Source organism: Etheostoma cragini, chromosome 3 (genome assembly GCF_013103735.1).
Source record: "Etheostoma cragini isolate CJK2018 chromosome 3, CSU_Ecrag_1.0, whole genome shotgun sequence".
Classification (NCBI taxonomy): domain Eukaryota; kingdom Metazoa; phylum Chordata; class Actinopteri; order Perciformes; family Percidae; genus Etheostoma; species Etheostoma cragini.
This window is the reverse complement of record NC_048409.1, coordinates 8,578,454-8,592,617: the sequence shown is the minus strand read 5'-3', so window position 1 is coordinate 8,592,617 and position 14,164 is coordinate 8,578,454. Positions and strand designations below refer to the sequence as shown.

The following is a 14,164-nucleotide window of genomic DNA, read 5'->3' as shown; positions in this document are numbered from 1 at the left end:
CTCTTGACCTAAACTTCCTCCAATTCCATTCAAATGCCATTATGATGATGAGGTCACTGTTTTTTCTGATTTATTTTGGTTTTGGTACAAAATAACCTAGGTATCCATAGTATTGAACAACTGCATTAAAGTAAGCTCACATGGCAAGTCAGGGCGAGACTCAATTTCCATCGAAGGTATCACACATTCTTCTTCTAGAACTGTAAAGAATTACTGTTCTGTGTGTGTAAATGTGTGTGTGTGTGTGTGTGTGTGTGTGTGTGACATTCTCTCACAGTTCTGTTCTCATACAGTGATGCTAAGTGGGGTAGGTAAAATGCCTTGTTTGTAAATATGTACTGAAGGTTCTCAAGTTGAACACATTGGCATGTCTCACAGACATTTTCACAAAAAGCTTAAATTGAAGATGGAATGGTTAGCAGAATAGTTGTCTGGCATTGCCAGTGCCCTTTACAGTGCTGTGTCAGCCTGGCTAAACCACCTATTTTTATTTGGAATAAGGGGAAAAACACTCAGGTGTTTTTGTATTACTTTAAAACAATCACAACACGGAGTGTTTAACCTGCCGATAAACCCAGACAGTGGAGATAGTGAGAGGACATCCGCTGCATGGGAGTGACGGCAGATGTCAGGCCAGCAATGTTCTGTATCTGTTGAGTTAGACTAGTAGAAGAGTAGTCAGGATTAACGGACTACATTTCCAGGAGAAAGCCTGACATCCAGGCTTTGCCCTTCACCTTCCTCTCTCTCTCTGTGTGTGCCATTCTCAAAATCCCTTTGCTTCAGGAAACAACAACAAATTCTGTTCAAGTGTGCTACATATTGCAAATACCAGGTCATTGTACACCTAGCCACGCTTTGTCAGACCTTCCTCCACAGCGCTGTGGGAGAGGGTCTGGCTATTCTGGCTATTCTTCACAGCATTCAAGGATGGGAGAAAAACGTGCTTTGTTTTATTGCCATTTCTTTAAACCAACTACAATCATCACGGGCGATGCTAAGCCACCGGGCAGCCGGCCCAGTGTTGCTGCAAATCCCCGGGAAGGAACTTGTTTTGGTGGAACATGTGTACATTCAAAAGTTGTTTTAGCGGTGCAACAGAAAACTCAGATTGGACAGATAGTCTAGTCTGGCTGGATCTACCCTGCAGAGATCTGAGGAGCAGTTAACCCTAGTCCTCAGAAATCCACCGGAGTTTAGAACGCTAACCCAGAGAAAGAGGAAGGTGTTGGACATCCGGCCAAAAAGAGGGACATCCAGCAGAATTTCCAGCAGCAACAGAACAATCCAGTGAAAGTGAAAACGTCATGGCTATAGACTACCGTACACCCAACTGCTCTACTTCTTTTATTATTTCTCTGCTGGACTGCTAAAGGTTTTACACTGTTGTATATGTGTAGATATTTAAATTTAAAGGGGTTAATAACATAACCAAATCACCTGATGACTGATGAGGAGGGAATTGTAAAGCAGACGTCCATGTCTTTATGTCTTGGCAGGCATGGTGAAAGTCTACCTGAAGGATACTTATTGATGCCATTTTCCTATGAATGGAAAATGTCCTCATGGTTAAAGCAACAACTCGTCAGTACCAGAGAAAAACAAAGAGAAAAACTGTACAACTTCTCAGCAAAAACGAGAATATATATTTAAAAAAAAATCATCATCAGAAAACTTTTCCCGCTTCGGTCCCTATACCTACAAGTTGGAAGGGTAGTTGTCCCATTATGTCTCATTCAAACTACAGATCCACTACCCGACCTGGCAAACTTGCATAGTGCGGTTATAGCCGGTAGAGAGCCGCAAAGCGAATGTAGAAGTGCCGTTCATTCACCCTCTGACGAGTTCATCAACCACTGAAACAATTGAGGAAAAATATTTTAATTTACAAAAAGTTCTCTTGTGTTGCTTTAAAACTTTTTACCACATCTTATAATTTCTCACTGTTAATGAACGATGCATCAGGCGTAGCTATAATTTCCAAAGTGAGGGGGACAGATTGTTCAGGGGGAGGATTTTTATTGAAAGATCCTCTCCCATGTGTCTCATCAAATCATAGATTCCAAGTAGCCTACATCTCTCACTAATGATTGATAGAAACACTAATATTTCCTTAAACCGTTCCACACTGATTTACTGCTGCGTCTTGCACATTTTGGCTCCAATACCCCAAATTTGGTGGCCTCTAGCGCATTCTAATGCCACTATTCTATCATACACACTATTGCATATTGTAATACGTTTTCTTCCCTATATTTTTTTGTATATATTATGAGTACAGTATATATTATTTAATTATTGCCTATTTCTATACAATTCTATCAATTAACTGACTTGAGTAACATGCATGTTGCGTCGCAAACATGTTGTAAATGCGGGGGACAGAGGGCACCAACAAGAAAAGCGCATGTGACATGACATGTCCCTCGCGTACCCTGTGTCCACTACGCCTTAGAGATTCAGCAGATGAGAAAATGAATCATTAAGCTGATTGCAGGGACAGTTAAAGATGGGACAAATAAGAGAAACATACAGACAAACACTCATAGTAACGTTCTGTATATACAGATTTTCTGTCATTAACAGACACATCTTCCTATTCCCCTGCAGGCTGCAGCGGGGAAGCTCTCAGTGGACGGGTTGCTGCAGAACTCCAGCTCTGAGTTGCAGGACATGATGAGACGCCTGGGGTCCAATTCAGAAGACCGCTCTCGCCTCACTGCCGCCCTCTCCTGTCTGAAGAGTGCAAATGACACAGGTCAGGGTTTCTACAAGTTTCACTATGTCAAATTTAAGATTTTTTAAAGACATTTTTAAGACTGAATGAATGATATTTAAGACCTATATCATAACAACCAAATGTCCAAAACAATTCCCCGATTTGCTCACTGGCATTATAGGAGTGGTGTCTAGATTGGCTACAATAAACTGTACGTTGCATGTTTGTCGTAATACAGCACATTTTGTTTGGACAAGCGACAGAAAGAACTACAAGACCCCAGATTAAAAAAAAAAACATTCTAAAGCGCTTCACGAGCATTTGAGTGAGCATTAGAGGTAGCGTTGCATTGAAGAAGGAAAATAAAGACCTTTTAAAAAGGATTTAAGACTTAGAACACAATGGACAGTAAGCATGATCTATCCGCTTACAGTATAGCCTTATTTGATAAAAATCTATGCATTTTCCTGTTGTTTCTGACAATTTGATAAACATATATAATAATTAAATTTGTCTGTAAAAAAATACAAATATATAGTATACTTAAACCCCAATTAAAAAAAACAATACTATTTCAACACTGCTGTAAAAATCCCTGACTCTGTGCAGTAAAACTGAGATTAGCAGTTATATTCCAGTTTATGTTCTGCTTGTTCAACGGTTGTTTGATGAATTGCTTTTAACCACATTCTAAGAAGATATGAAGAGTTATTTTTATTCTCAATTCTTATCATTTTGCTGCTGGTGACTTACCTTTGGGGCTTGCTAAAACCACTTAATGGGGGGAGCCAAAAAAATACCTGTAACAGCCAACGTGGTTTAATATTTTACAGATACAGTGTTTTGTGGTTTCTTTTGATACTTGATTTAAAATCAGAATATGATTACCACCCCAGTATACCCCAGCTACCGGAACCCCAGGTTTCCTGTGTGCGATTAATAGTAGGTTTTTAGAAGTTTGAGTAACTGAAAATCATTACGTAATACTAAAGTCAACTAAACTGCATTGTTTGTTTGATTTTTAAAACTGATGACACTATTTCTCAGCTGTTTTTCCAAACCTCAAAAGCTGGATTGCACAGATCATTTTGCTACGAATGAGTAAATGTGTGTAGTTATTTTATTTGGGCTACCATGCTGGACGGCTCCTCTCCAACACAGTCAGCCACAACTGGATCCTTGCTTTACCATCTGGCAGTAGTAAGGGGGTGAGACAGGAAATCATCATAGGGCAGATTTGAACCCTGGACTTTTGTACTTCTCAGTACAGGATCTGAAAAAAGTCAAACATTTCTAAATTAAAATTCTAGGTCTCAAAAGGTCTTGGCTGAAGAATTGTGTTCTAGGTCTTAAATCATTTTGAACAGGTCTTAAGTATCCCAGGTCATGCAGCACTACCTCTAATGCTCCTTTTCATTTATTCTGTGAAGTTGTAGTTCTTTCTTTTGCTAGTCCAGATATAATTTAGCTGTGTTATGACTAGAAATGACACCCACATGCAGCTTATATTGCAGCCAATCAGCTTTGGTGCGAGTCTCTTTTGGATTGTACAACAGACATAAAATCAATTTTTCTCTTCAGGTTTGGGGAAGTGCAAGTTTAGCGATACTTGGCTTGTAAATAACTAAATTTAGGGCTAAGTTGATGCTGTGATAAAGGTCTTAAATTTAATTCATAATGGTCTTAAAAAGTCATCAATTGTACTTGTTAAAACTTACAGAAACCCTTTAATAAAATTGATATTATTTCACAAGTAACCATCCCAACCATGTGTACTACTCTCTAATTTGGGATCTTGACTCATTGACTCCAGGAGTTGGCCCGAGGCCTGAGTTCGGTTCCTGCAGCTCTGAGTCCCAACACCACAGTGATGCCTTCTCTCCCATCAGCTCTGGTAGTCCCTCCACCACCCTGCCACCCACCAACACCCACGCCCGCTCCATCTCCATATCGGTGCTTCCTTGTTCAGATGGCGCCTTCACCCTGGAGCCAAGCTCCCCTCCGGCCACTCAAGCCTCAAAAACACGCACTACCATGCCCTCCCACACTCCACCACAACCGTCCCGAAAACTGCTGCACCTGCTCCCCAACATCGCACTGACAAGGAGCAAGAGTCAAGAGTCCCAGCTGGCCAACCGCATCGAGGAGCCTGCTGCACACAAGTGGGTCTTAGAATTGATACTGCAGTCATGTGTATATGGCAAAGATGGTAGATGTTCTGTTCTGCGTCCTTTCGCCGACTAAATATCAAACGTTAATAAAAGAGAAGGAATGTTAAGACATGCATTATTGTATTCAGGTATAGCCTGTTATAAGGCAAACTTCCCTAAAAATGTGAATGTGTGACGTATGCATGTAGACTAGACTAGCTGACTAGTTTAGCTTTTAGTTCATTATTGTTCTTAATGAACTAGGAAGGAGAATGCTGGAGAAATTAATACATATGATCTTGAAAATGTGAAAAAAATGTCCCCATCCAACATTTAAACACACACATTCTATGATAAGTTTAGGGTCAAATGTGGATTTATATGATGCGTGCAGGCCCCCAGTGAGGGCCCTAAGCCATGCAGCCAATTTTGTCCAGTGGCCACTCATGGAATAACAAAACTTCCCCTGCAACATGGAAAGGATTTTTACCCAAACAGGGAGTAGCAGAGTGGAAATCGGGAGAGTCAGGACTTTTCCAGTGGGCCGGTAGCGTTTCGAGGCCGCGAGGGCCGGTCTGATTATAGTTGTACATTGCCAGTTCTTAGCAACGCCAGCCTCTGCTTAACCCGTACTGTGTGCCATAGTAGCCTCTTATTCCAATACAAACAGGCTAATCAAAAGTATAAACAAAGTGCAGGTCACAACCACGTCTAGGATTTTTAAAAATATAGCGGGGATTAGTGATCGCCCCCTCCCCAAATGGCATGGCCCTGGTTGGCCTATGACGTAAAGCCATTTAACACCTTTTTTTTTCCTCGTCACGTTTGGAAGTCTGGTGGTGATGTTAACAGACAGTGTGTGAGTCTAAGGATGGAAAGGCAAAAAAGAAAAGTTAAAGATGGCCTTGAAAAGGTCAGACCTGCTAGACCTGCTAGACCCTGCCTAGCAGGTAAAACACACAATGTATGAGGTAGGTAGAAATGATGCCACGTGTCTACCACCTTAAGTTTGTTTAGATCCTGTGAAACTTCCGTTTCGGTACTCTTTTCAGAATTCAGACTCTTTTGGTCAAATCTGTAGCTGTGTGTAGCCAACTGTCTTGAGCAACCAAAGCTAGAAGTACTCATTGGATTATGAAAACATTTCACCCAATCAGTTTAAAAGTCGGACCTCCGCTCGCCTTGTCTGTAACCTGTATGGTAGGTCAGTGGCTTTTCTTTTCTCAGTTTGGCCGGCTGTGGCATAAGTTAGCTTGGCAGTCAGCTCCACTGCTCTACTTGCGTTGGACTAGTGTGGATGGTGTTGCTGTGCTGTGTATGTTGTTCATTCATTCACCAGACCATCCAAATTCTTCTGTAATATCCTCAGAACAATCTGTACAGGACGGAGTGGACTGTTGTTCAGTAGTTGTGAGTTGCTCTCTGTTCTTTCAGAGCCTGTAAGAAAAACAAAGTGTTGGCTGCTCTTCATATCAACGGCTCCGGGAACCCACCTGAGGACTCGGCGCTGCGGTCACCGCTGCTGTCTGCGCGGACACCAGGCCCTGTCCCGGCATCAGCCCCATACACCATGCCTGCCACCCCCACCCAGCTGGAGAGTGAGTCCCCATCACAGATACTGGCTTGGATTCCTGCTCTTATTGTTCTTTGGCGCTTCTGGGATTGTTTCATTTTTCTCCATTGTCTCTTTTTGTGTTTTTGACCTACTACTTTCTGATGTTCTTTGCAGATGTGACCATGCACAGGAGCTCCCCTCAGACAATGAGGAGGGACATTGGCTTGGCTGTAACACACAGGTCAGTTACTTTCACCCTTATACACCTGTCCTGTTTAGAATCAAGGAGTTTATAGTAGAATGGGAGGGTTACTATACTTTATGCTGTAAAGTGTTGGCTAATTTAACAAAAGCTGTTTGGAGACATTTGATAAACACTGAAAGGGGTATTCTAGTGATTTAAAGGGAATTTTTAGTTGTGTGTTAAGAGTAGGGTTTGAAAGGGTCGGTTTCCAGGAGATTTTTTTGACATTTTCCAAACAAAATTTAGAACTTTTGTATCATTTTAATTTTAATAACAATCTTTTAATAGTGAACCCTTATTGGAGAAAAAAGCAATACCAGGCTGCAGGCACGGACCAAAATAACTAAACGTCTGATTTGAAGAAGATTTGCAGAGCATAGTCATGGTCCCCAGAGGATCAGCTGACCTTCCCTATTGTTCCCCCATCACAGAGCTCTTTCTGCTGGATACAGAAGACAGACAAGCTGATAGGTCAGGATATTTACTGAGAACCATATGCTCTCCAGAAGATGAAACCTTTCAATTGCAGACACTCTATTGTAAAATGTACATTGCAAATTAAATTAGATTTTAATGATCCTGTGACCTTTCCTTCAGCGTCACGATTCGGATCAACTTTTCTTTTTTAGCCTCAGAAGTGGCTCTAGGAATAGCTAAATCCCCAATATGTTTTTTTTCTGCCCTGGGTTATATTAAACATTACAGCCTGTAGGGTCCACTAGTAGTTCCTATGTTCCTAGGTTCAGGATTTAAAACGTTTTGATACTACATTCATTACTACAGTGACTGAATTTAGGGGCAAATTGCCATTACGTGATAGTCTAGCTATCACCAGACCAAGCCAAGCTCAATAGAGTTGAGATTAAGTGTTAGTCTGGGTAGTCTGCTCTGTATTTTCTCTGCACAAGAGGCGTACCACGGGGCATAGTTCAAATGACTCAATTGGAAAGTCCTTCAACCAATCAGACCAACGATCTGGGGGTCGTAGAAGCAACAGTGGCATCAACTGGTTGCTGCGCTCGACTGCACTTCGGTGGCGTTTGGTGGCCGCTATTGTCATCGTGTTAAACCCGCCAATAGCATGCCAAGTAGATACGCCAGTTTGTGATTGGTTCTGAAGCAGGAGAAGTCAACTTGCAAGTTTCCAGACCGAGCTGCAAGGCAAAATCAAATCACTGGCAGAGTGGGTCTTATTACGTGAATTATTCCGAATCAAATGTTAGAAGATAGGGATGTGAGTTATGTTAAAGATTTTTTTCTTTCTTTTGTAGGTTTTCAACCAAGTCCTGGCTCTCCCAGACGTGCCAAGTGTGTCGCAAGAGCATGATGTTTGGTGTCAAATGCAAACACTGCAAGTAAGAGAGTGTAAAAACAGTATAACCTCCCCCACTCTGTTTGATTATACTTGTATTTGTTTTGGTCTCATATCCATCTGTTCACAGGTTGAAGTGCCACAACAAATGTACCAAAGATGCTCCCTCATGTCGGATATCATTTCTCACATGTAAGCCATGCTCAGTGACTTTTCTTACTTTGACTTCACTTTTTTATAGTAATAGTAAATTACTATATGGGCTCATAACATCTCAAGAATGCTAGGAACACAGTTATGTCTATAAATATCCAGTTTTTTTATTGTTGTGTCTGTCTAGTGAAGCTTCCACTACTGTGGAGCAAGAGTCCAACTGAAGTGAACATTTCCAGTGAAAGGGAAAGCACAAGTGGTTGGGTTGATCCCAATAGAAAGCGCTAATAAACATATTCAAGGCGTGTGGTTTTAGATGGAAAGTTAGGATTTGATGGAGATTGATTCAAATAAAATGACATCATGGATAAGAGGAGTGTGTGTGTGCCCTTCCAGCTCCACAATGATTCAGTTTTATAAAACTATAAGAACAAGCTCTTGTTTATTGTTTTCAGACAGACTTAAAAATGTGTGAACCTATACTTTAAAATTCAATGTGATGTCCAATTAGCTAATGTTTAATGTGATTTGTAGTACCAAGGATACGGAGGGCAGAATCGGTGCCATCTGATATCAATAATCAGATTGATCACACAGCAAAGATCCCACTGCAATTCGGCACTTTACCCAAAGCAACAAACAAGAGGGTAAGTACAAGATTATTTTCTATAAAAATATGTTTGGACTGCTGTTGCTGATTTTATTCTCAAGGTAACTGTGTAGGAAAACATAAGAAGAGAGCGTCAATGTTGTGATGTGTGAGAAATAATTGCTGGCAATGGAAGGTCCTTATTGTGTGTGTGTGTGTGTGTCTGTTAGCAGGAACCTCCCCCCACTTTAAACCATCTGGACTCAAGCAGTAACCCGTCATCAGCTACCTCTTCCACACCTTCTTCCCCAGCACATTTCCAGCAGAACAACCCCCCAAGTGTCAGCGCCACACCCCCACCCAACGCTTCGCCGCAGAGCTCCCGGGACAGCCGCTTCCACTTCCCAGGTCAACACCCTGTCACTGGTATCATGCACATACACACACGTGTCTTGTGTAATGTAAGCACACTTCCAACAGCACAGGTTCTTCTTCACAGCAGTGTGTCCCAGCTGAGGCAACCAACAGGACATATGTTGTAAACCCTTGGGGTTTGTGGCGCAGTGTGTACAGGGCAAAAAGAGGTAAACCTGCCCAGTGTGAGACAGTACCCTCTCGACGCTCTCACTGTAAATGTCATTGATACTTTCATTTTTTTAACTTTGCGATTATTAATTAATGATTTCATGACTGTAGTTTAGTACCTTAAGAATGACTACTGGTTAACTGGTAGTAGGTTTTTGATACTAGTTTCCTTGCCTTACAACAGACAAAAATAAATATGTAAATAAGAACAATGAAAAAAGAACAGACTTAATCAAAGCAGCATTGGCTGAGATTCCTGATGTACGAGTCAACTCCTAAAACACTGGATCCCACATTTCCTAAAATCATAGACTGTAATAATGGGCAAAGCTTCTGGGACCTAAAAACTTGAAGCCAATGCAGAAGTGCCTTAAAGCTGCAATCTCTCCCTAACATCCAGCAGGGTGCGATTGGTTGCAAAAAGAAGTCTGTTTTTGTAGAAGTCTATGAGAAAATGAGCCTACTTCTCACTTGATTTATTACCTCAGTAAACATTCTGTGCATTTACATGCAGTTTAAAAGAACAATTATATTTGGGTTAAAGCAATACCCCGATTTCTCATAACCCGGTTAACCTAGAGAACTTCAGTAACCGGGATATTCTTGCATGTAAATGCCTTAACGCCCATGCAACCACTAGCATCACGTCGGACTTCCACTGTCTAGCGCTAGCATGTGCTAAGGTTAGCCACCTCGTCTCGGCTAGTGACGTAGAAAGTCGTGCAGATTTTGAACAGCTCACCAGGAGACTGAAGGCAGAGGACGTTGAGAAACCGGATCTCACTCAAAAAAGCATGGGTAGTTTTTTTTCAAGTAGGTATCCGTGTGGATGCACCAGACACACAAAATGACACCCAAATCCCAGAAAAAGTGATTATTTCATAATATGGGCACTTTACGCTTTTTCCATCACTTTTTCAATGTTATTTTTTAGCAATCTTTTTTCAAATCCTTTTAAATGTATGCATGTAAGTTGTATTGAATCCATTCAACTACATTTTTTGAAGGTAAAATTAATAATTACTTCCATTGGATTTTGGTTGTTCTATTAAATTTCAAAGCATGTGAAAAAATAAGTTTTAAATTGGTTTTAAAACAGTATCTTGAACAAACTTTGACATAAACTCACTCAACAGCCTCTTGACTTAACTACCTATCAAAATAATTGATTATTTCTGATTTTTTTCCAAACGTAAAGCTTGACCATGACGATGAATAAAAAAAAACAGTTGCAAAAGAGGGACTAAAACTTTTTAAGCGCCAAAAGCATAAAAAAGCACAATACACACGAGGCACTGGCAACCACTTTGACGATTTTTGCATTTCAAATCATGTGTTCTAAATTCATCAAAATAACGTTATAGAACATTTTTGAATGATGAGAATCACTCTTGTATTGCAGTATTCAGAAGTTGTATTTTCCAACAGATGTTCCTGCTTCTACGTATACTACTGTTCAACATCCTGGCAACCACTATGAGTCTGGGTAAGAGATATCAACTTACCATATTTCATACACGCCTGCTGATATGTAAAAAGGAATTTCATGTCTCAATATAAAAAATCCAGTGTTGATCAGATTTGAATGCATATAGCATACGCAATAGTAGATGATACATAGGAAATAAAAATTTGCATGGGCCGTGTCCCATGCAGAGCTTAAAATCCCTTGAAAATAATTATTGTGGTTCTTCCCTCAGAGTGTCCCAGGTGGCCGTCGCTGAGAGGCAGCTGACAGCAGCAGAGCCAGCAGGGGTGAGTCATACCACCAAAAAGAAGAAGTGAAAAGGCTTACTTAATTGCCTGTGTTATTGATAGAAATGGTATGCATATGTGGTTTACAGCACTTGTAAATGTACTGTTTCTGTCACTGCTGTGTTTTGTCATCAGTCTCTGAGGGAAAGTCCCGCAGTAGTAAATACATTTTGGACAGCCAAATATGACAACCTGTTTGGCTATGATAATAATGTATTTCAACTCATTATGAAATAAATAAGAAGAAAAAAAACAAATTCTGGTAGTGGACTCAGACTTCTGGACTCCTGGAAAAAGACCCATCAGGGCTGTCAAATTGCGCCCAGTGACCTGCTATAAATCCAAGTCCCAAGTTTCTGAGTTAGAGTATTTTACATATTTTAAGGGAGAAAAACATGCTCTGGTTTATGACATTTCTTTTAAACAATCACAATCCTCTTGGGCAGCACTTTGTGCTTGACAGAGCCACAGTGCAAAATTGTCCTGGGAAGCAACTTGTTTTTCTTTTTGTTCAAAAGTTGTTTTAGCCGTGCAACAGCAAACTCAGATGGACAGATAGTCTTACCCAGTAGAGATCTGAGGAGCAGTTAAACATAGTCCTCAGAAAAGAGTTTAGAACTCCAACACAACGAAAGAGGAAGGTGGTGGACATCTTTCCGAAAAGAGTGACGTCCGGTGGAATTTCTGGCACCGGAGCAATCCCAGAAGTGGAATGTTGTGGATATAGACTTCTGTGTGTGCGACTGAAACTCAAGTCCCCATCTCTGTTATGTAACACTCTTTAAAGTTAGAATAATGCTTTACAACTTCAGTTTTATGTTTCTCACATTGCTTTTGTTGTGGATTTGATCCTTTTTCCCTTAAAGCACTTTATAAAGTGAGTTTTACTCCAATCGCTCACTAACTAACAGTCCATGATCACTTTGGTTGCTTTCAGGGTGACGAGGAGGAGGAAGCAGCCGACCAGGGCGACAGTGCTCCCACTGAGCAGCCTGAGGAGGACGAGCTGGACGAGCTGCCCTCCTCCATATGCCGCCGCGGGGCTGTTGGCCGCTGGAGGGGCCCGTTCAGTCGCATGGCCAGCCAGACCAGCATCTACCTGCAGGAGTGGGACATCCCATACGAGCAGCTGCAGCTGGGGGAGCTCATTGGCAAGGTGGAGACAGAGAGGAAATCCAGACACACTAGGGCTGTCAATCCATTCAAATACGTACTGTATGCCATTAATTACATGATTGTCCATTGTTAACTTGCAATTAATTACAAGTTTTTAATACTCAAGTGGTATTTGAGAGTGGACGTAATGGTAACTCTGTTCACATCGACTTTACACGCAAATAACTTTAGTCTCGTCAAGAGAACCATCCGTAAAGGCTTTGAAACTCAACTTGCGGTTCAATAGACACTTTTCTAAATTTCTCCTCAAGGAGGTTTGTATATTTTGCCTTTCAGTGATAGTCTGAATATAAGGGTTGTTAAAATGAATCCCTGCATCAATGCATCGCAATGCGGACCTGAATGTTTCTGCATCAATGGAGAGACAGACTTACAGACATATTATAGCCTTGTTTATTTTCTGAGCGCTGCTTTTTTTGTGTGACTTTTTGTCTGTTGTGTTCAGACTCCGCTACATTCAGGAAGTGTCTTTTTTAAGAGCAGATACAATAAAAAGGGGAGTTGACATATGTCTGACTGCTTGAATTTGTTGATGAAAACGTAGCAATATCTAATTATACTGACAAAATGACACATCGTAATGCGTTGTGATATCAAATCTATTTGAATCGTTGACAGGGTAGTCATTATTAAATCGTGAGACCAATGAAGATTCACACCACTACTAAATAAGTTGCTAGTTGTTTTTTAATAAATAAAATCGGTAATAGGTTCTGAAAAGTTGAAAAATCTAGTTAGAAAGTTGCCAACTTGGCACACTGTACACAACTTTACTTCTGCATCACTTCCTGATTTCCCAAATTACGGAGCGACCCGAGGAACCAAATCACCGAACGTGCTAGCATTAATTATGCGTCAAAGTATTTTATGGCGTTAAAAGGAATTTGCATCACTTGTTTGACAAGACATACCAATATGAAATATCAACATTTGTGTGGTACGCAGCTGATATTTTTTGCCTTTGTGATGTCCAGGGCCGCTGGGGCAAGGTGCATAAGGGTCGCTGGCACGGCGAGGTGGCCATCCGCCTGCTGGAGGTGGACGGCAACAACCAGGACCACCTGAAACTCTTCAAGAAGGAGGTGATGAACTACAGGCAGACACGGCATGAGAACGTAGTCCTGTTCATGGGCGCCTGCATGGCTCCGCCACATCTCGCCATTATCACCAGGTACAGCTGCATGACTCGGCACATCTCACTTCTGCTCTGGTTCACCTTATTCCCAGCACAGTTTCAATAAAATCCCATGCATGGGGATACTTGTCATCAAGTTCAGGATTCATTTTAAGGCCCTGACACACCAAGCCGACAGCCGGGGACTAGTGGTGATGGAGGCCGACAGTGGCTTGTCTCTTATCGGTCCTTGTTGCCCTTGTCTGGGCCAAAAATTAGCACTGGAACACACCATAGAGACTACAGCTTACGGCCAGGTATCACATACATTGTGTGCCTGCGTGAGAGGAAATAACTCTCCATACCAGCAGACGGCGGTAATCTATTCATCATTCAACAAGGGAAACCAGATACCTTTGCTATAATATCTACAACAAACAGCGTTTGCCTGAATTATCAGCGACAGAATCGAGCAGAGCCTACGGTCCCTCTGCTTCACTCCTCGCCGGGAAGAAAGAGGGGGGCGGCTAACCAGACTGTCCCTCTGCTGTGCTTTCATCATTTTCATTCATTTGGGCAAAAAAAGGCAGACGAAGGCCGAGGCGTGGCGACGGTGCGGGACGCACCACACAAACTAGGGTACAAACAGTGAGCACAAACAGTCACTCACCGTCGGCCCAACTCGGACCGACGGCTGCCTTGCTGTGTCAGAGCCTTTAAGGTTTTGTTCTGACATATACAGGTAAAAGCCAGTAAATTAGAATATTTTGAAAAACTTGATTTATTTCAGTAATTGCATTCAAAAGGTGTAA

General features: G+C 41.5%; 1 protein-coding gene across 4 annotated transcripts in view; it reads left to right on the top strand.

The window, feature by feature from the left end:
* Nucleotides 1-14,164, top strand: part of LOC117941671 (kinase suppressor of Ras 1-like) — a 66,334-nt gene that overhangs the window by 45,236 nt on the left and 6,934 nt on the right. For 3 of the 4 annotated variants that reach the window (XM_034866674.1, XM_034866677.1, XM_034866676.1), the window contains 12 exons: nt 2,611-2,758; nt 4,533-4,881; nt 6,304-6,467; nt 6,599-6,665; nt 7,940-8,023; nt 8,111-8,172; nt 8,668-8,780; nt 8,953-9,130; nt 10,736-10,793; nt 11,008-11,062; nt 12,000-12,218; nt 13,213-13,409. In XM_034866674.1, the coding sequence (XP_034722565.1) occupies nt 2,611-2,758; nt 4,533-4,881; nt 6,304-6,467; nt 6,599-6,665; nt 7,940-8,023; nt 8,111-8,172; nt 8,668-8,780; nt 8,953-9,130; nt 10,736-10,793; nt 11,008-11,062; nt 12,000-12,218; nt 13,213-13,409 (1,694 nt within the window). The remainder of the gene's footprint in view (nt 1-2,610; nt 2,759-4,532; nt 4,882-6,303; nt 6,468-6,598; nt 6,666-7,939; nt 8,024-8,110; nt 8,173-8,667; nt 8,781-8,952; nt 9,131-10,735; nt 10,794-11,007; nt 11,063-11,999; nt 12,219-13,212; nt 13,410-14,164) is intronic. The other variant, XM_034866675.1, reaches the window with a different exon arrangement.